Source organism: Centropristis striata, chromosome 22 (genome assembly GCF_030273125.1).
Source record: "Centropristis striata isolate RG_2023a ecotype Rhode Island chromosome 22, C.striata_1.0, whole genome shotgun sequence".
In the NCBI taxonomy this organism is placed as follows: domain Eukaryota; kingdom Metazoa; phylum Chordata; class Actinopteri; order Perciformes; family Serranidae; genus Centropristis; species Centropristis striata.
In genome coordinates, this window is record NC_081538.1 from 29,472,471 (window position 1) to 29,494,204 (window position 21,734).

The window sequence follows — 21,734 nt, forward strand, 5'->3', positions numbered from 1 at the left end:
GTGACAAACAAGGCAGTGGTGAGTAAAATGTGACAGGAGCAAAGAAAACACTCAGATTTTTTTGGTTCTGAGGGTTAAAAGTGACGTTTTGTAAACTTCCCTGAATGTTTCTGCAGTAAACCATCAGACTGAAGTCAGAACAGAGAAAACAGAGAAACTGAACTAAACGTCCCTTTAACTCCGTCAGTCCTGCTGGTGCTCAGAGTTCAGGTGTCTGAGGTCACAGATGTCCCTTCAGTCCCTTTATTGTGTGTGTGAGTGACACGCCACGCCACAGTTGTTGGCCCCGCCCCCTTTTCCCCCACTGGAAGGTGACGGAGGTCAGACAGCAGTAAACGAGCTGCAGCGACAGTAAATAACAGTAAATAACAGAGTGAGAGGTCAGAGTTCACAGTTCACTCTTTCAGATTTTTATTTTATCAGATTTATTTAAATCTTAACTTTTTAAAAATAGTCACATAAAAATATAAATTCAAGAATTTTAATGGAATTCTTAATTTTACTTTTTATATTATCTAAGATTTGACATATATGTATATATATATATATATATGTAAAATAATAAAACTACTAATCAAAATGATAATGAAATAATAAAAATAATTAAAACATAAAATAATTAAATTAAATCCACCACTTAAATTTAATTATTTTATTTGAAATCATGATAAAACATAATTAAAAATCTAAATGGAGTTTAATTCATAATTGAATAAAAATATTTAATTATAATAAAAATATAAAAAATGGAAGCTATAATTTAATTAATAAATATAATATAATAATCAAAATTACAATATAATATATATATATATATAATTTGAAAATAAAATAATTGCATTTAATTAGTAATTACATAAAAAAATATAGTGTGATAATTAAAATTGATAAAATAATAAAAGCAAAAAAATGCAATTCAATTTATAAATATTAATTGTATAATAATTAAAACAATAATAAAACATAATTAATAATAAAAAAATTATATATATATATAAAATAAAAAATAAATAAAATAATTACATTTAACTAACAATTAAATTAAAAAAATTGAGTGTAAAAATTAAAATAAATAAAATAATACAAGCAAAAATTTTATTCAAATGCATAAATTATTAATTAGAATAATAATCAAAGAAAAGAAGAAGGAAAAAGAAAAAGAACAATATTTACACACACTCATCCTGCAGATATGAGGTGTGTTACCCAGCAGCCTCTCTGCCTGTCGGCCGTGGTGCAGATAGCGAGCTGCCGACACGGCCGAGCGGCGGCGTCTCTGGAGCGGAGCGTGTTTTCTGTCAGCCGCCACACAGGCTCCGCCCCCCGCCGCCGCCGCTCCGCTGCCCAGAGACGCTTCAGAGTTCAGAGAGTTTCATCTCTGAAACTCTCTGAACTCTTTATTCTCCTGCTGAAGGTTCAGTCTCAAACTCTCAGAATTTATTCTGCTTCACTAGAAAAAAAAAACGACTTCATCGTCCTTTTTAACGTCCAACAAGCAGCCGAGCTCGTAGATTAATAAAAAATATGATTCTGTTCATCTCATCAATGAAACCTTTCTAGAAGTCCTTCAGCTCAACCAGGATACAAACACAATAACAGAATAACAGTCATAATGACTATAAATTAGTAAGAACAAAAGTAAATTAGTAAAAAAAAAAAGACACAAACTGACGAATAAAGACATAAAATGACCAAAAAAGACACTTAATGACTAAAAAGGTGGTAAAATGACCCAGAAAACATGTGAAATGACTAAGAAAAGACGTAAAATTAGTAAGAAAAGACACAAAATCACAAATAAAGACATAAAATTATTTTAAAAAGATGTAAAATGACAAAAAAAAGATGTAAAATTAGTAACAAAAGACAAAATGACCCCCAAAAGATATAAAATGACCAAAAAAACACGTAAAATGACAAAAAAGACGTAAAAGTAGTAAAAAAAAACCCAAAGACATTAAATGACCAAAACCAGTTTTTCTCCACATATTGAAGTATTGTCATGTTTCCAGCCTCTCTTGTCCTCTCCTCTCTGCTCTGTGTAAACAGCCTCTCCTGTCCTCTCCCCTCTGCTCTGTGTAAACAGCCTCTCAGAATTTAATGTTTTTAACAGGATTAACTGGTTTATTCTAAATGACACATGTAGAATAAAGAGATTCTGACACTAATATCAACATTTAACACAAGTAACGGTCACTTTTTAGAACTGATGATGCGTTCAAGGACCGTCGGAAAGTTCAAACTCTGAAGATAATGTCTGTTTCTACAGTTTCTCTCTATGATAAAAGGTTGATTTTTGGTGTTATTTTTAAAGTAATCATACTCTTCAGGTTTCAGGTGTTTTGTCACATTCTCCTCTGTGTCTCGTCTCTCGCTGCCACATATTAAATCTCTATAAAGCTCTAAGTCCTGCAGCTCGTTGAGACTTTTAGTGAAGAAGTGAAAGAACGGAGAAAACAGAGAGAGAGAGAGAGAGAGAGATGTGTGTCTGCGTGAGTCACTCACCTAAAAATATCACCATATTCCTCCGTTCTCTCTCTCTGACCCCGTGAGTCACCGCGGCAACCGGAAGCAGGGGGGGAGGGGGAGGGGGAGGGGGGAGGGGGGACCAGGTGATCTGACCGGAGACTAAAGCTGTTGATGCTCTTTTATTATTTTTACTATTTTAAAGCTCTTAGTGTTTTAACTGAAGCTCAGGAACATGTTTAAAACAACGTGTTTTGTGCAAAAGTTGTCTTCTTGCACAAAGTTCTGATCTTGTTCATGCAGGATAACAAAATTATAAATAAGATATGAATCTCACATCTTACACACAAGTTCTTCACTTCACTTTTTAGGTCTAAATCTCTAAATCTGCATCATGTTCAAGCTTCATCGCTTCAGTTTTATAATCTTCCACAAACTATTTTCTTGCACGTAATTGTATTTGTTTGTATTTCACATCATCACAACCTGTGCAGACAAGATAAACATCTAATATCTCACTTATTATCTCATTTGAACAAGATAATAACTTGATCTTTTGCTCGCAAGAAAATAACAGGAATCTAACATCTTGCACACCAGTTTTTCTCTTCTGCAGACAGATTTTTATTTGTGCAAATGAGATAAAACTGAAATATCTTGCATTCATGTTAAATCTAACTTTAGAAGTCTAAATGTCTGAATATTATTGTATGTTTAAGGTTCATAATCTTGCACAAACTGTTTTCTTGCACGTATGTTTCACATCATCACAACCTGTGCAGACAAGATAAAATAAGTTCCATATTAGATGTTTATTATTTGAACAAGATAATAACAAGATATGAATCTAACATATTTTAATTTGTGCAAACTAAATAAAACTAAAATATCTTGCGTGCATGTTAAATCTAACTGCACCAACTGTTTTCTTGCAAGTTATTATAGTTTCATCTTTCAGGCACATCTAATATCTCACCTTTTATCTCATTTGAACTAGATAATAACTTTATCTTTTGCACACAAGATAATAACAAGATATGAATCTAACATATTTTAATTTGTGCAAATGAATATCTTGCATGCATTTTAAATCTAACTGTATCACATGTTTAGGCTTCATCTAGTAAGTTTTTCCTTGCACATGTTGCAAATAATAATATTTGTTTATAATTCACATCATCACAACCTGTGCAGACAATAAATACATTTAATATCTCATTTATTATCTTTGAACAAGATAATAACTTCTTATATATTTTGCACACAAGATAATAACATGATAAACTAGATATGAATCTAATATCTTGCACAAAAGTTTTTCTCTTCTGCAGACAGATTGTAAGTTGTGCAAACGAGATAAAACTGAAATATCTTGCATGCATGTTAATCAAACTTTAGAAATCTAAATGTTTCACATGTTGAAGTTTTATCTTTTACGTTTTATAATCGTGCACAAAATGTTTTCTTACAAGTTTTTATATTTTGATCTTTCAGGCTCGTTATCATAACAAGCTAGATAATAACAAGATATGAATCTAACATATTTTAAATGACTCCGTCGAGAGAATCGATTCATAGAGGAGTCTTTGATTCTTTAAGATTACAACATCTTCACCACACGGACTTTGTCGCTCTTTATACCACATCACATTACATTACATTACATGTCATTTAGCAGACGCTTTTGTCCAAAGCGACTTACAATAAGTGCATTCAGCCTGATGGTACTAGACATAGACCACAGGAATCAAGTTAGTACAGAACTTTAAGAGCTAACCGTCATCGCTACAGGAGTGCTATATGTTAAAGAAGAAAAGAAGAGAAAAGAAGAAGAAGAAGAGCAATTTTTAAAAAAATATATATATATGTGTTAGGTGACCATGGCTTAACCGAGGTATTGTTGGAAGAGATATATCACCTGACTGTAAATATGGTTTTAATAGGATGCTTTATATATGACCTGTGACTCTGATACTCAACTCATATTGGGGATTTTTAAGGAAATATTTGTGGATGTTTTTCCTTCAGTTTCTCTGAAGTGAAAGATGTGGCAGCGTGTTGAGTGAGATGTGTTCTAGATAAGGTTCTAGATGATCCCAACATGGTCTCACAGGAATCCGTGAAATAGCCACGGATTCACTTAACTCAACATACAAAGTGATTATGTACATTCACTGAGTGAATATTTAGAAAATAAAACCATTTCCAATCCATTTTTATGCAGAAACTAAGTCAAAATATTGATTTTTTTCACTAAAAATGAGAGAACTGTCCGCCATGTTCTGACCGCGGGACCTTGAAAGTCACGTGACTTGGAACAAACCAATAGGAACAAATATTAACTTGCATTGTAGCGAAATCCGTGTCAGTTTCACGGAAATTTGAGTGAATCCGTGGCTATTCCATGGATTTTGAGTTCAGCGAATCCGTGGCTATTTCACGGATTCCTGTGAGACCATGTTCGATGATCCAGTTGTCAGGTTTCTCCCTGACGGGAACTATTCGACTCAGCTGTTTGACTTTACAAACACAGATGAAAGATGAAGAATCTGCGGAGACAGAATGTGAAACATCAGCAGAAAGATTGCTGGATGTTTCTGCTTCAGGTTGACTGTTTGGATGAAAGCAGCGTTTTGAGAGAGATGCAGCTGGACACACGAGCTCTCTGCTCTCTGCTGCAGCCAGGAGATGGCATGGTTCCTATATGCTGCACATCAGAGCTGCCACACTATTAATAGCCCTGCCAGCCTTTAAACAGCGTGTGTGTGTGTAAATAAAAGGCTGCTGGCGGGAGGGAAGAGGAAGATTTACATCTCGTCTGCAGGTCAAGATAACGAACTGACACATCAGAATATAATCACTTCATCGTGTGCAAGAAACAGTTTGTGTCAGATAAAAATACAACTTGTGCACACTGGATTAAGCTTAAACATGTGATATAAACTGAGAGATTTTGATTTATTTAGTTAGATTTAACATACATGCAAGGTATTTCAGTTTTATCTCGTTTGAACAGATTAAAATCTGTCTGCAGAAGGGAATATCTGGTGTGCAAGATATTAGATTCATATCTTCTTTATCATGTTATTATCATGCATGCAAAAGATATAAGAAGTTATTATCTTGTTCATATTAGATAATGAGAGAGAGATTAAATGTATTTCTCGTCTGCAAAGGTTGTGATAACGAGCCTGAGAGATCAAAATATAATAACTTGCAGGAAAACAGTTTGTGCACGATTATAAAACTTCAAAGATAAAACTTCAACATGTGAAAACATTTAGAGATTTAGATTTCTAAAGTTCGATTTAACATGCACGCAAGATATTTCATTTTTATCTCGTTTGCACAAATTAAAATCTGTCTGCAGAAGAGAAAAATTAGTGTGCAAGATATTAGATTCATATCTAGTTTATCGTGTTATTATCATGTGTGCAAAAGATATAAGAATTATCATGTTTATAATGTGAAATATAGACAAATGTATAACAATGTAACCTGCAATGTGTGCAATCCTTCTGTCTGGTAAAAATAACCGAATTAAAGCTTAAAATTTAAAGTATTTAATCCAAATCACTTTATTCTACATGTTTAATTTACCAGCAGTCACTGAGTTGTTTACACAGAGCCGAGAGGAGAGGACAGGAGAGGCCGTTTTACAATATATAATAATGTAACCTGCAACATGTGCAAGAAAACAGTTTGTGCACGATTATAAAACTTAAAAGATAAAATTTAAACCTCAATAACATACCTCAATAAGTTAGATTTAACATGCACACAAGATATTTCAGTTTTATCTCGTTTGCACAAATTAAAATATGTTAGATTCATATCTTGTTATTATCTTGTGTGCAAAAGATCAAGTTATTATCTTGTTCAAATAAGATGAAAAATCGATCTATTAGATCTATATCTTGTCTGCACAGATTGGAGATTTAGATTCATAAAGTTTGGTTTAACATGCATGCAAAATATTTCAGCTGTATCTCATTTGCACAAATTAAAATCTGTCTGCAGAAGAGAAAAACGTGTATGCAAGATATTAGATTAATATCTCGTTCATCGTGTTTATTATCATGTGTGCAAAAGTTATAAGAATTCTATTGTTTATAATGTGAAATAAAGATAAATATGTAGCAATGTTACTTGCAACGTGTGCAAGCCTTCTGTCAACAGTCACCGAGTTGTTTACACAGAGCCGAGAGGAGAGGACAGGAGAGGCCGTTTTACAATATATAATAATGTAACCTGCAACGTGTGCAAGCCTTCTGTCTGGTAAAAATAACTGAATTAAAGCTTAAAATTTAAAGTATTTAATCCAAATCACCTTATTCTACATGTTTAATTTACCAACAGTCACTGAGTTGTTTACACAGAGCCGAGAGGAGAGGACAGGAGAGGCCGGTTTACAATATATAATAATGTAACCTGCAACGTGTGCAAGAAAACAGTTTGTGCAGGATTATAAAACTGGCTAGAAGAAGCTTAAACGTGTGACACAGTTAGATGTAACCTGCATGTGAGATATTTCAGTAATGTGGTGGTGTGTTCGGGTGCAGAGCGCTGCTGGAGGAGTTTCCTCTCACTCTAAATGTGTCACCTTTCCTCTGCCAACAGGGTTTTTAGTGACAGATGTTTTTGGCTGCAGGGTGCTGTCGTTCTCTGGTTTTGTTGTTTTCTCTCTCTCCGTTCTGTGATGAGAGCGAGAGTGTTTCATGTGTTGCCTTCAGAGGGAAGAAGAATAATATGTTTGCTTAATCACGTCTCACTTTAAATGTGCAGCCAAGTTGCCTGGTAACTAACGCCGAGCGGAAACAGTCGACTTAAGAATTTAACAAAAGCAGCGAGAGAATATCTTTGAATATTCAAGGCCTCGGAAAAAACAAAACCACGTCCTTGAATGCAGCAACGTGCAGCTCATGAGTTATGAGCTGCTTTTAAATATGTTCTCAGCTTTATTTCCACGTTTTAAATCTGATTTATCTTCCTGCTGGTTTGTTTCTGAGGAGAATTTGTCACCAGAATCATAGAAACATTGTTTTTAAATGCAGAGTTTAATGTTTTTCACACCATCTGGTTCATGCAAACACTTCGTTTTTGGATTCATTTGCAATTTAACATCTTGATTTGAGTGATTTTGAAGAAATATTTTAGATTTTATGCTCTGATATTTCTCAAAAGCAGCATGCGTCACATGTGGTTTGTTGTCAGAACTCTGAAAATCTGATGATATTTTCTGTTTTCACAGTTTCTGGCTGTGCAGAATTGTGTCATTTTGGTGATTTTATGAAAAAGAAGTTCAGAGAGGGAGAGAAATATGTTTTCTTTTGTCTATTTTTGACACATTGTACTTCAGCCTCATAATAACTTCAGGCTCGGGATGAAAATATCTTAAAAACATGTAGATTTTGTGTCTCTGAGGCCTTGAAACCTCTCTGACTGCAGCTTTAATTAATGTTTAATTTGTTGTTTTTTAAAATTTCTGATCTTTCTGCATGTTTAGATCAAAGTCACAATCGTTAATAATCCTGTTTGAGCGTTTGGCTTCATGCATTTTTATATTTTTGCATCGACTTCCACGTTTTAAATGAGATTTGCAATTTAACATCTTGATTTGAGTGATTTTGAAGAAATATTTTACATTTTAAGCTCTGATATTTCCCAAAAGCAGCATCCGTCACATGTGGTTTGTTGTCAGAACTCTGAAAATCTGATGATATTTTCTGTTTTCACAGTTTCTGGCTGTGCAGAATTGTGTCATTTTGTCAATTTTTGGAAAAAAGAAGTTCAGAGAGGGAGAGAAATATGTTTTCTTTTGTCTATTTTCGACACATTGTACTTCAGCCTCATACAAACTTCAGGATCAGGATGAAAATATCTTAAAAACATGTAGATTTTGTGTCTCTGAGGCCTTGAAACCTCTGACTGCAGCTTTAATTCATGTTTAATTCGTTTTCTTAAATTTCAGATCTTTCTGCATATTAAGATCCGAGTCAGAATCATTTATAATCCTGTTTAAGTGTTATATGTTGTTTCTTTTCTGTTAAATGTTGTTTCTTTCTCAAAAAATCACCAAAATGACACGATTCATCACTGTAAAAACAGAAATTATCTTCAGATTTCAAAAATTCTGGAACAAATCATGTGACGAATGATTCTGTCTGGTAAAAATAACTGAATTAATTCTTAAAATTTAAAATATTTGATCCAAATCACCTTATTCTACATGTTTAATTTATACGGTCACTGAGTTGTTTACACAGAGTCGAGAGGAGAGGACAGGAGAGGCTGGAAACATGATAATACTAAGACTTTTTTTTTATTTTACGCCTTTTTTTTTTGTCATTTTCAAGTCTTTTTCTGGTCATTTTGTGTCTTTTCCCCCCGAAATTTTGTCTTTTTATGTCATTGAACGTCTTTTTTGGTAATTTTACGCCTTGTTGAGTCATTTTCCCTCTTTTTTGAGTCATTTTAAAGTATTTTTTTGGTTTCTGGCTGTGATTTTTTAAGAATATAAAACATGCATTTTAAAAACTTGTTGCAGGTCGAGGGGTTCAGAAAACATTCTTAGTGAGTTTTTGTGCGACAGGAGCAGCTAATGTTGATAAATGTGAACGTTTCATGCAGTTTGTGTTTGGTTTAATGGCTGCGGAGGGTAACCTTGAGATGAAGGTGCAGCACGTCCGCTCTGTTTCAGACACAAGTCCTGAATGAAAAATAAGTGTTTTGATTTATTCAGCTGTGTGTGTGTGAGAGGAGGAGAAAGACAAACTGTGGCGCTGATAAATCCACAAACAGTTCATCAAAACCTGCTAAATAAAACCTGAATCATTGGAGTGTTTGGGGTTAAATTTAGCCGTGTGGAGGGGCCGTCCTTGTGCTGCCAGTCAGCCGCTAACAAAGAGCGCCGCATAATAAATGGCACTTTAATTTGTTTTTCCTCGACAAGGTCGGCGTGAGTGATGGATGAAAGGCAGGCAGGATGTAGTGTTGGACTGAAGAGGGGTGGGGAATGTGTGTGTGTGTGTGGGGTGGGGTGGGGGGATAAAAGCCCCAATTTACACAAATGTGTTCGTCGTGGCTGAAAAACAGCAAAATCGTTAATGTAGTTCTGCATGGAGTACTCGCCTGTCCGATTTTTTTACACCGTGCATGAATGCATCACAGCAGTAGGGTTGGGGGGTTGAAGGAAAGGTAAACGAACAAGAACGACCTGCGAGTGAGATGCCTTTACGTCTCCATGGCAACAGGAACTGAAGGCTTGTGGGTGCTGTAGTGTAATGAGATATCTGACAAACCAGAGTCCAGATGAAAAATGCTCGATTTTAGCAGGAAATGTAGTTTCCTTTTGTTTCTAAAGGGTTTCTAGGGCTAGTTTGGGTGCCACATGATTATGAAAAAGACATGTTTGTGTGATAAATTAGTTTATTTTTTACACTATATGGCCCGTTTTATGCATACTGTTGGGCTGTTTCCTCATCTCTAATGAAGGAGAATCATACAGCTGCAGCATACAAAGATATTTCACATGTTGCTGTAAAATGTGTTATTGTGTCCTCCCCCCAGGAGTCTCTTCTTTACAGACATGCCCACTTCATGCTGATAACATGCCCACTTTATACTGATAACATGCCCACTTTATGCTGATACCATGCCCACTTTATGCTGATAACATGCCCAATTTATGCTGATAACATGCCCACTTTATACTGATAACATGCCCACTTTATACTGATAACATGCTCACTTTATGCTGATAACATGCTCACTTTATACTGATAACATGCTCACTTTATGCTGATAACATGCCCACTTTATGCTGATAACATGCCCAATTTATGCTAATAACATGCTCACTTTATGCTGATAACATGCTCACTTTATGCTGATAACATGCCCACTTTATACTGATAACATGCCCACTTTATGCTGATAACATGCCCAATTTATGCTGATAACATGCTCACTTTATGCTGATAACATGCTCACTTTATGCTGATAACATGCCCACTTTATGCTGATAACATGCCCAATTTATGCTGATAACATACCCACTTTATACTGTTAACATGTTTATGCTGATAACTTGCCCACCTTATACTGTTAACATGTTTATGCTGATAACATGTCCACTTCATGCTGATAACATGTCCACTTTATACTGATAACATGCCCACTTTATACTGATAACATGCCCACTTTATGCTGATAACATGGCCACTTTATGCTGATAACATGGCCACTTTATGCTGATAACATGCCCACTTTATGCTGACAACATGCCCACTTTATGCAGATAACATACCAACGTTATGCTGATATCATGCCCACTTTATGCTGATAACATGCCCATTTCATGCTGATAACATGCCCATTTTATACTGATAACATGCCCAAATTATACTGATAACATGCCCACTCTATGCTGATAACGTGCCCACTTTATGCTAATAACATGCCCACTTTATGCTGATAACGTGCCCACTTTATGCTAATAACGTGCCAAACCCAAACTATCCAGCCAGTACATTCATAAATAAACGATGCATTTGTTCTAGTATTTGAACCTGATGTTTTTACTACGTTTTTACTGAACTCTGAGCTTTTGTTGCAGCAGGTCGGCTGTATGAGATCAGTGTTTTTAGGTTCCTCCAGGTGTTTTTCACTAGAAGTGTCACTTCTCTGCTCCAGAGGTCGTCTCTGCCTGATCAGCTCTTTATTAGAGTTCCTAGAAGAGGTTTGTCCCTGACACAGTGTGACTCAGAGTCTCTGTGGGACTGTGATACGTCTCCGCTGCCCTCTGACATACATTGTGTTTACATGTAGCCTGTCAGGGACACCAGCTGCTTTGTTGGGACGCGTGTGGAAACCTAAACGGCTTCACGCTGCGGGACAAGAAGGAGAAAAAGAAATAGAAGAAGAAGGATCACCGCTCTCTGCAGCAGCCAGTTTTATTTTAAAGGTTTTTAGCTACCTCTGTGAATGTATTCAAATTAATTTCCCATTATTGCCGCGCTTATCGGAGGCCGCAGAGACGTAAACAAAGATGCGGACAAACGCTGAAAAGCAATTAAAAATAAATAGGGTTTGGACAGAAGAGCCCCAGAGAAAGAGATAAAGCAGACACAGTGTGGAGGCCGCCGCCGCCGCTGTTTATTTGTTTATTTCGGTCACTGTTGCTGCTGCTGCTGTGGACTTTTTTTGGGCGCCGTCCTGGGGCGCCATCACACTAAACGGCTAAATTAACCCAATTATAGCGAGCGAGCTGAAGTGGCGCTGCTGCCTGCAGGCGCTGTGTTCTTTCTCTATATCCATATTGTCTGTGCACAGCTCCCGGCTACAGTATGAGTGTGTGTGTGTGTGTGTGTTCACATTATTCGGCGGTCAGCTGAATCTGGAAGGGGGAGTGATTACTGTGCGGCTTTGCTTAATGAAAAATAATGACTTGCTTGCCGCAGAGTTCTTTTTATTTGTGAAAGTGTTACAGCGTACCTGAGACGCTTCAGAGGGGGAGAAAAAGGCTCGGCACAGTTTGTTCTCTCCTTCAGTCGAAGAGGCAACAATAGTGCTTTAAACGAAGGCTCGTTTCCGTAGCAACATGCCAAATATAACAAGGGCTTCTGCTCGCATAAAAATAAAGACTGAGACGTGCATCGCTGACAGCAGCAGGACTGCAGGCCGCAGCGCTCTGATGGTATTCACTGTTTATCAGCACACACTGACCTCTGCTGCAGCACACCGAGCTTAATGTTACACAGAAACACGTTAATATTACGCTTAAACTCACATACAGTAAGAGGACTTTAACCCTCTGAACCCAACACTCCAACCTCCAACATTGAAACGTATGTTTACTTTAAAAAATTGCAGAAAATTCATCCATTTAATCCTTATATTTTAAAAAGAAACAGTAAAAACAGGCATTTTAGTCAGAGTTTGAACTTTCTGACGGTCCTTGAACGCATCATCAGTTATAGATTTTATATATTGCAGTGAAATACAAGGCCACAGTGCGTAAACTATGACAGAAGCAAAACACCTGCTGCCAGCTGGTTTGAAAAGTATGCTTTTTCTTTTAAAAAATCGACAAGAATTAACTGTTTGTCTGTGACATTATCGCCAGAGTTTGAACTTTCCGATGGTTCTTGAACAGATCATTAGTTCTGAAAGTTTTCGGTTATAAAAAGTGACCAAAACTTGTGTTAAAATGTTGCTATTTGTGTCAGAATCTCTTTATCCTACATGTATCAGTGTTGGTGCTTTAGCTCTGTGTCAGTTATATTCTGGAGTTCCTCAGGGTTCAATTCTGGGACCTCTTTTAAAGTCTAAACTCTCTAAACCCCACGTATGTTTTCCATAAAAAATCACCAAAAATCATCCATTTATCGTAGAAAGAAACTATGAAAACATGCATTATCATAAGAATTTGAACTTATGAACTTTTGCCATATTACGTCTTTTTTTCAGTCATTTTACATCTTTTTTGGTCACAATTATGACACTTGTGGGCACATGGATAAATGTTTATGTATAATTCCATTTTATTCACATTTAAAAAAACAATTCATCAGAGAAATTAAACTTTTTTCTGGATTACGTCATTCTAACTGTGTTGTTCTGCGCAAGATATGTTTGAGTTGTTCTGATTGTGCTGATTCTATAGAGCTGCAGCACTTTTTACTAAGATTTATATAGATTTTATATATTGCTGTGAAATAAAAGGACATAGAGAGGAAAACATAAAAGGAGCCAAAATCTTAAGAAATATCACAATTTTAAGCTTTGTTTGAGTCCTGTATGACACATGAGCCGTTCTGACGATAATGCCTGTTTTTACATTGTTTCTTTTTATTATAAACGCTGTATTTTTGGTGAATTTTATTTTTAAAGAAAACATACTTTTCCAACCTGCGGGCGTGTGGTTCAGTTACAGCACATTTCTGACGAAATAAAGTGTATTTATAGGAAGTTACAAAACATCCTGAAAGCACAAAGCAACTTAAGAGATTAATCAAACACTGTTTAGTAAAAAATAAATGTTTCCTGACACCAGAATGTAATTTCTAAAGCGCTGTCTGAGCGTTTGTTTCTCCGAGTCGTGGCTGTAATGGATCCTCTGTCCGACTTCCTCCTCACATGTGCAGCAGCAGAGACACAAGACAATTTCATTTACCTGCGTCTAATGAAATGGCAATTTGTTGTGTGATAGCATGGAGACGGAGTGTGGACGGCCTGCAGCGTCCGCAGCAGAGACAAATGTGTGTCGTCTGCAGGCGTCTGCAGCTGCACAAACTCAATCATTTTCTCCACAGCGACCTGTTCGCTTGCAGCAGCCTCTCACCATATCCGCCTCAGGTCAGCTGGATTCAGCCTCAGCAGAAGAGTAGCTGGTTAAAATGATCAAAACAGGGAAAGATATTTTTAAGATCTCCCTGTTTATAAGCTGCTGCTGTGGCGTTCTGAGCTGCACGGCCTCATTCCTGAATAAATATGTATTAAGATGTTTGTTCAGGCACTTTGTGTTGGGTTTTCTGAAGAGCTGGCGTGTGAAGTAGAAGGCAATAAAAGCTTTTACTTTCCATACTGAAAGAAAACATTTTAAGGTTAGTTTGCCATAATTTCAACTGAACACATTGATTTGTTCCAGAGGATGAACCCCTTTCTCAACTCTCCTTCTCTCATCTTCAAGCTAAAACGTCAACAACTGACATTTTGGCGTTACTTACTGACATTTAATTTACAAAGCAGTTATTTAAAGTAAAGTTGCGGCTGTAATCCAGCTGTGTTAGACTGTTTTCTCTTGGTAAATGTGGGTGTCGTCTACATGCTGGTTGATTTTATTGTTTGGTATAATTCGGCCTAAATGAAGCATGTATATTTGAAATAAAAGGGGGCCGAGGATTGAGCCTTGTGGAGCTCCATACAAATCCCAAAATCTTTATAATTATGTCATTAAGAGTCTCCTTGGCTGGAGTTTATCCTCCACCAGCAACCCTGGTTTAGATGCTTTTCTTTCTAATACATGATCAACTTAATTGTTTTGGGCACTTTTTAAAGACATCTCTTTGGGGTCTGGGAAACTGTTTCACATTTTATTTACAAAACAATGAATTAAATCAAAGTTGCAGCTGCGATCCAGTTGTGTTAGACTGTTTTCTCTTGGTAAATGTGGGTGTCGTCTGCATGCTGGTTGATTGTATTGTTTGGTTTAATTTGGCCTAAATGAACCATGTACATTTGAAATAAAAGAGAACCAAGGATTGAGCCTTGTGGAACTCCATACATTTCTAAAAGTATACATAAATATGTCATTAAAAGTCTCTTTGGCTGGAGTTTATCCTCCTCAAACAACCCTAAAACTTCATCATTGTCCTATACCTCATCTGTAAAGTATTGGTCAGGTATTTAGTTTCAGATTATGTTTCCTCTATAAACGGCGTCTTAATTAGAAAGTGGCTCTGGAACCTGAAGCAGCTGCTGTCGGGGAAAGCTGCTCGGTCAGAAATCAACACTGCAGGAAACAAATGTTTAAAAACTGACAGAACAGCTGGTAAACGGAGCTTCCAAGAGCGTCTTTTAATTAACATGTAGGAACAGTAACCACGGGCGCTCCAACACTCATCTCCACTGTAACGAAGTGGCTGATTCTCTGACCGAGCTGTGAACATGTGAACGCCTCTAATTGAAGGCTGGCATGTCGGAGCATGTTTCAGCCTCACGCTGCCATCAGCTGCCACCACACCGGGGACCAGGCCTCCTCCTGCTCCTCCTGCTCCTTCTTCTCCTCCTGCTCCTCCTCCTCTTCATTAATGTCCTCCTGCTGCTCCTCCTACTCCTCCTGGTCCTTCTAATGCTCCTCCTGCTCCTGCTGCTGCTCCTCCTCCTCTGGGCCTCCTCCTCCTGCTCCCCCTCCCTGCTCCTCCTACTCCTCCTCTGGTCCTCCTCTTCTGCCTCCTCCTCCTCTCTAGGCCTCCTCCTCGCTCCTCCTCCTCCTTCTCCTGCTCCTCCTGCTCCTGCTCCTCCTCCTCCTGCTCCTCCTCCTCATCCTCCTCCTCCTCTGGGCAGCCTCCTTCTCTGGACCTCCTCCTCCTCTGTGCCTCCTCCTCCTCCTGCTCCTCCTCTTCCTCCTCCTCTTTCTCCTCCTCCTCCTCTGGGCCTCCTTCACCTCCTCCTTCTCCTCCTCCTCTGGGCCTCCTCCTCGTCCTCTGGGCCTCCTTCACCTCCTCCTCCTCCTGCTCCTCCTCCTCCTCTTCCTCCTCCTCTTTCTCCTCCTCCTCCTCTGGGCCTCCTTCACCTCCTCCTGCTCCTCCTCTTCCTCTTGCTCCTCGTCTGGGCCTCCTTCTCCTCCTCTCTCCTCTTCCTCCTGCTCCTCCTCCTCCTCTGTCCTCCTCCTCCTCCTCCTCCAGCCAGTGTCCTAAATTCAGGACATAAACCGACATAAAACTGTTGACTCTCGACGCCAACAATATTTTTCTTCTCTGGCCAGAACAATAAATGTTTTTAGAACAGAAATATGTCACTATATTTTTTCCCAACACTTTATTTTAGAGCAGTTCTCAACTCCAGGTCTGGAACTCCCTCAGGTTACCCTGGAAAAAAGCTACGTTTTCTCACTTTTCCACACAGAAGGAAAACATTTAAAGGTTAATTTGCTATAATATTAATGTAAATATAATATTAACACATTGATTGTCCCCAGAGGATGAACCCCTTTCTGTTTTTAAGACTCTTTTCTTCACGATTTACTTTTCCTCTCACACGTAATAAAAGTATAAAAATTGAAGGGTCGGATTGACAGTTTTATCTGACCACATTGATGGTCCCCAGTCTCATAAAAGCTGATATTTTGTGAAATTATCTGATAATTCGATCTCACGAGGGGATAGACCTCATCGTTTGTGACTTCTTAAACATTTACTTGAAGGTGACCTCACCTGCTGTGTCGTCACACTGAATCTTATTATTTCCGTTGGATTTATTGTGAGTTTTCTTTGACTTTTGATCGTGACCTTCAGATGTTACGCCTTTTTAAAGTTCCTCCCTGCTCCTGGCAGCCGCCTCTTGTTGATTGAAGCAGCACAGACACATTTTCCAGACATTTGGCGGGTGTTAAATTTAGGGTCTGGACAGCAGAAGAGCTGCTGCGAGGAAGGCGGTGGCGGTGGCGGCGAGGCAGCTGGGCAGGTGGCCGGCGGTTCCCACGAGGCTTCATGGTTGCAGCTTTGAGAGATGAAGCCCGTCAGAGTTAGCCAAACAGCGCTAATGCTCTCCCCAGAAAGCCTCCCCGTCCAAACGCTAACAAGAAAGCGAAAGCCGGCTGTGTTTGTGTGCATTTTGAACAGATGCTCTGGCTGTAAATACGACGGGGAAATGCCATTTGTTTTCATTTTGTTGCATTCAGGGGAAGGAGGAGGATTATACTGTGAGAGAAAACATCATTCAGTCTGTCCTGTTCCTCTGAGCGAGCTGATTTCTATCTGCACAACAAATATTTGTGTTTAGGGAACGAAGGACGAATACAAACAAACAGTGTGCATGCTTTTAATACAGAGATTGTGCATAAAATTACCCTTCAGCTCCTGTGATCTCAGAGCCAATCACGGCCCTCGTCCTGCTCAGCCAATCAGCAGCCGCCTGCAGCTTCTCTCTCACTTTCTGAGTAACGAGCAGCTTTTAATCATAGTGGCACACCCTGAAATATATTCTTTCTTTTCTTTCATTTCACTCCATTTCAATTACTGTACTCAAAAGTACACCAGGTTTCAGAGATTGGACCGCAAATAAATTAACAACATTAAGTTGATAGTTTGTTTGAAAAATCCCAAAACTGAAGAGAAAATCAACTGTTTCTTCATAGGAAGCAGGTGCATCATTTATTTTGAGTACAAAGTACAAATGTTGGAGTAGTAGGAGTAGAAATAGTTGGAGTACTAGTAGGAGCACCTGTACCTGAAGTAGTAGAAGTATTTGTAATAGCAGAAATTTGTTGAAGTAGTTTGAGTTGTAGGACTGCAAGTCGTTTTAATAGTAGGAGTTGTAGTACTTGGAATAGTACAAGCAGTTTGAGCAGTAATAGTAGTAATAGTAGTACACATAGTTGTAGTAGTAGAAGTAGATGTAGTTGGTGTGAATTGGTAAAAGTAGTACAGGTAGTAGTTGTTGGTGTAGTAGTATTTATTGAAGTAGTAGAAGTAGCTCTCGCTCGCTCTCTCTCTTGCTCGCTCACTCTCTCTCTCTCTCTCTCTCTCTCTCTCGCTCTCTCACTGTCTCTCTCGCTCTCTCACTCTCTCGCTCGCTCTCTCTCTCGATCGCTTGCTCTCTCACTCTCTCGCTCGCTCTCTCTCTCTCTTGCTCACTCTCTCGCTCTCACTCTCTCTCTCTCGCTCTCTCTCTCTCGATCGCTCTCTAACTCTTTCTCTCTCTCTCTTGCTCGCTCTCACTCTCTCGCTTGCTCTCTCACTCTCTCCCCCTTTCTCTCTCTCTCTCTCCCTCTCTCTCTCTCTCTCTCTCTCTCTCTCAGTTGATGTGAAACTATCAGCGTTCTGCTTATAAATTTCCCCTGTGTGAAAAGTAATGCATACCCAATGAATCCTCTATTTATCTATCTGACTCTGCTCACACACATGCACACACACACACACACACACACACACACACACACACACACACACACACACACACACACACACACACACACACACACAGCTCTTAGTGTATCAGGAAAATAAAAGAATCAGGTTGAGTTTTCTGCGCTGCGTCCCCAGACGACTCTGAGAGTTTCCATCAGATTACAGACGACAAACAGACGCAGAGCTCCGTCCGTCCAGCCGAGGAGCCTCCAGAGGTTTACTGAGGCTGTTAGAGCAGGGAGAGGAGGGAGAGGAGGTATAGGAGGGTGAGGAGGGTGAGGAGGTAGAGGAGGGTGAGGAGGTATAGGAGGGTGAGGAGGGTGAGGTGGTAGAGGAGGTAGAGGAGGGTGAGGAGGTAGAAGAGAGAGGTAATAATTAGTATAATCTATAATAATAATTATTACTAATTATAATAATAATTACAGGTGAAAATCAGCTGCTGAGAAAAAACAGAATAATAAAAATACTGTAACAAAATTGTAATAATATGGCAATAATAATAATGTAATTATGTTATTATAATTCATGATAATAATTAATTAAATAATTAGTTAATAATAGAAAACACAAAACACGTAAAATAAATAATAATTTCCAAAAATAATAAAAAGTATATTAAAAAATATAAAATTGTAAAATACAACATGAAAAATAATAAATATTATTATTATATTATTATTATTATAAAAACTTAATAGAAGATGATAATCAGTTGCTAAAATAAATATATAATTATGTCTCATAATAATAAAGCAGTATTTTTATATAGTCTTTAACTAACAATGAAAATGAAAATGATGGTGGAAATAAATAAATAAATAAATTAATAAATAGACTGTACTGGATAAACCACATTTCTAAATGTATTTTTTTTTTTTTTTTACAGCTGAACTGGGTTGTAAATAGTGTACTTTACAGCATAAATATTGTGCCGCTGTGTTTCTACAGTTTGAACTCTTCCTCTGATTTAATCGTGTTTTCTCTCTGTTGCAGAATCAGACGTTGTGCAAAGGCCTCAATGAACTTCAGAACGGACAGGTAAGAAAACTTCTGCTTCTGTTTCACTCAGCTGGTTTCAGTCTGTCATCTTTTAGGTCAATATGTGGAAAAAATCTGTCTTCCTGCTGGATATCTGTGTCTTTACACAGCTCAGGTTTGAATTATGATCTTCAGTGGTGGAAGAAGTTCTCAGAAAAGTGCTGCAGTATTCTGAGCTTCATGCAGTAACCGTTTGGTGTTTTAAAGTTTTAGTTTTGCTGCTTTGAAATCACAAAATAACAGAAACTAACGCACTGATGGAGGCAGCAGTAGGTCTGTAACTCCTGTGTTCTGAGAGGTAAAACTGGTGTTTTTGTTCATGAACTCTGGCGGCTCCAGTTTTTGTCAGAAAGAGCAAAATCTAATTTGCATTTTCCCCCAATAAACCAATTTATTGACTCAAAATACGAAACTAATCCTCACTTATGACGCGCTAGAAACATGTTGCGGCGTGTAAAAGAACCTGGTTTTTAGATGGTGTGTGGATGTTTTCAGCAGGTTAGAAATGTTTTGTTTTATTTAGAAAATTGCCAAAAATCCAGCATTTATAGTAGAAAGAAACTGTAAAAACAGGCATTTTCTTCAGAGTTTGAACTTTTCGACAGTCCTTGAACGGATCATCAGTAACTTAAGTTTCCGTTATAAAAAGTGACCAAAATGAAGCTATATTTCCGTCAGAATTTGTGCTTTTTACGAAATTTGTGACACACAGAAACTCAACTTTTTTTTCTGGTTTCTGTCATTCTAACTGTGTTATTCTGCACTAAGACTGTTGGAGTTGTTCTGATTGTGCTGATTCCACAGAGCTGCTGGACTTTTTTTTTTAAAATCTTTTTTGTCTCATTTGTGTCATTTTGTGACTATTTCTTTGTCATTTTATGTCTTTTTGTGTCTTTTGTTGGTCATTTTGTGTCCTTATCTGTAATTTTGTCTTTTTTGTGTCATTTTTGGCCATTTTACATTTGTAACAACATTCATGACACTTATACTTCCTAATGTATTCCTTATAACTCATAATTTACCAGAGAAATGCAACTTTTTTCTGGTTTCTGTCATTCTAACTGTATTATTCTGCACAAAGACTGTTTGAGTTGTTCTGATTGTGCTGATTCCACAGAGCTGCAGGACTTAGAAATGTTTAGATATTTCTATATTGATTTACATCTTTTTTGTTGATTATGTGTCTTTTTTTGGTCATATTACATCTTTTTTTGGGTCATTTTACATTTTTTTGCTCAATTTTTGTCTTTTTTTTGTCTTTTTTTGTGTGATTTTATGACTTTTTTGTATTTTGGGTCTTTTTTCAGTCTTTTTACATCTTTTTTGCTCACATTTATGACACTTGTGGGTACTTGGAAAAGTGTTTATATATACATTTTATTTATTATTTATTCTGCACAAAGACTGTTTGAGTTGTTCTGATTGTGCTGATTCCACAGAGCTGCAGGACTTAGAGATTTATAGAGATTTTATATGTTGCAGTGAAACACAAGAAATGTAAAACCAAAGAAAGACTGGGTGTTTTTGTGCAGCTGGCCTCAGATCTTCTTCCTCTGTTGTTCATAATCTTCTTCAAACATTTAACAAGATAATCAACCAGCATAAAGTCTGCTCAGCTCTTAAAAGAGGCGGCGGAGCTTCAGTTCTCGTCCTCTAACGTGAGCAGGCTGTTTCCTGCAGCAGTTAACCCCGTCCTCTCCGTGAGGTGACAGTAAGCGTTTGTGACTGCAGGAAAGTGCTGAGGAATGTAAAAGGCTGCTGCGGCCGCTCAGACAAAAGATTCATTACATGTCGGTTTAATTTCAGAGCTGCGATTCATTACGGAGTGGAAGTCGATTGCTGCTGCTCGCTCTGTGCAGCGCTGCTTCCTGCACACACACACAGGAAAAAAAAAAAACCTAATTAAAATGAACTTTGCGCTCTGTGATGGGTGGATAATTGTTGCAAGGCATCGGCGTGTGTAATTGAGGCTGAATTTGTTTTACAGGTTTACCTTGTAAATGGGCAGATTTGCATTTTTCCTGCTCTCAGCTGCTTGTTGCAGGACTCTTCACTTTGAACGGCGTCCAATCGCTTTCTGCCGCGTTACAGAGTGTTTTATCACTTTCTCCCTGTTGCGTTAACCAGAGGAGGTAATTAAAACGGCTTCTTGAGACTCTGACAAACTGTCGTTGTGAGTGATTTCTGCAGCAAGAGGAGAATCCCTGCACGCCGACACGTAAACTGCATACAGGAAGAGGAGAATCCCTGCACGCCGACACGTAGGAGTGTGCCCTATCGTATCATTTACAATTATACCGGTATATTTTTTTAGAGTAAAAAAAATGCATATCATGATATTGGCACCATTCCTACTTCTTGCCGTAGAGGCGTAAGGGTTTCCATTAATGTCCTAGACTGTGGCGGCTCCAGAGTCTCATGTGCTGCACTAACGTCACATTTCAAGCTACTGAAAGTATTTCTACACTATTCATAATATAGTTATTCTGCGTTGAAACCGAACTGCCTTCCTACCTGTCTGTATCAGTCCCGTCCCCACATCATCTCTCCATGTGCGCACGCTGAACTTAATACTATCAACCTGTCTGAACTAAATAC

At 37.9% G+C, this 21,734-nt stretch overlaps 1 protein-coding gene across 1 annotated transcript in view; it reads left to right on the top strand.

Annotated features, from left to right (window-relative positions):
• phf21b (PHD finger protein 21B) overlaps nt 1-21,734 on the top strand; it is a 96,494-nt gene that overhangs the window by 28,719 nt on the left and 46,041 nt on the right. Inside the window, exon 3 of the mRNA XM_059326093.1 lies at nt 19,092-19,136. Within this exon, the coding sequence (XP_059182076.1) occupies nt 19,092-19,136 (45 nt within the window). The remainder of the gene's footprint in view (nt 1-19,091; nt 19,137-21,734) is intronic.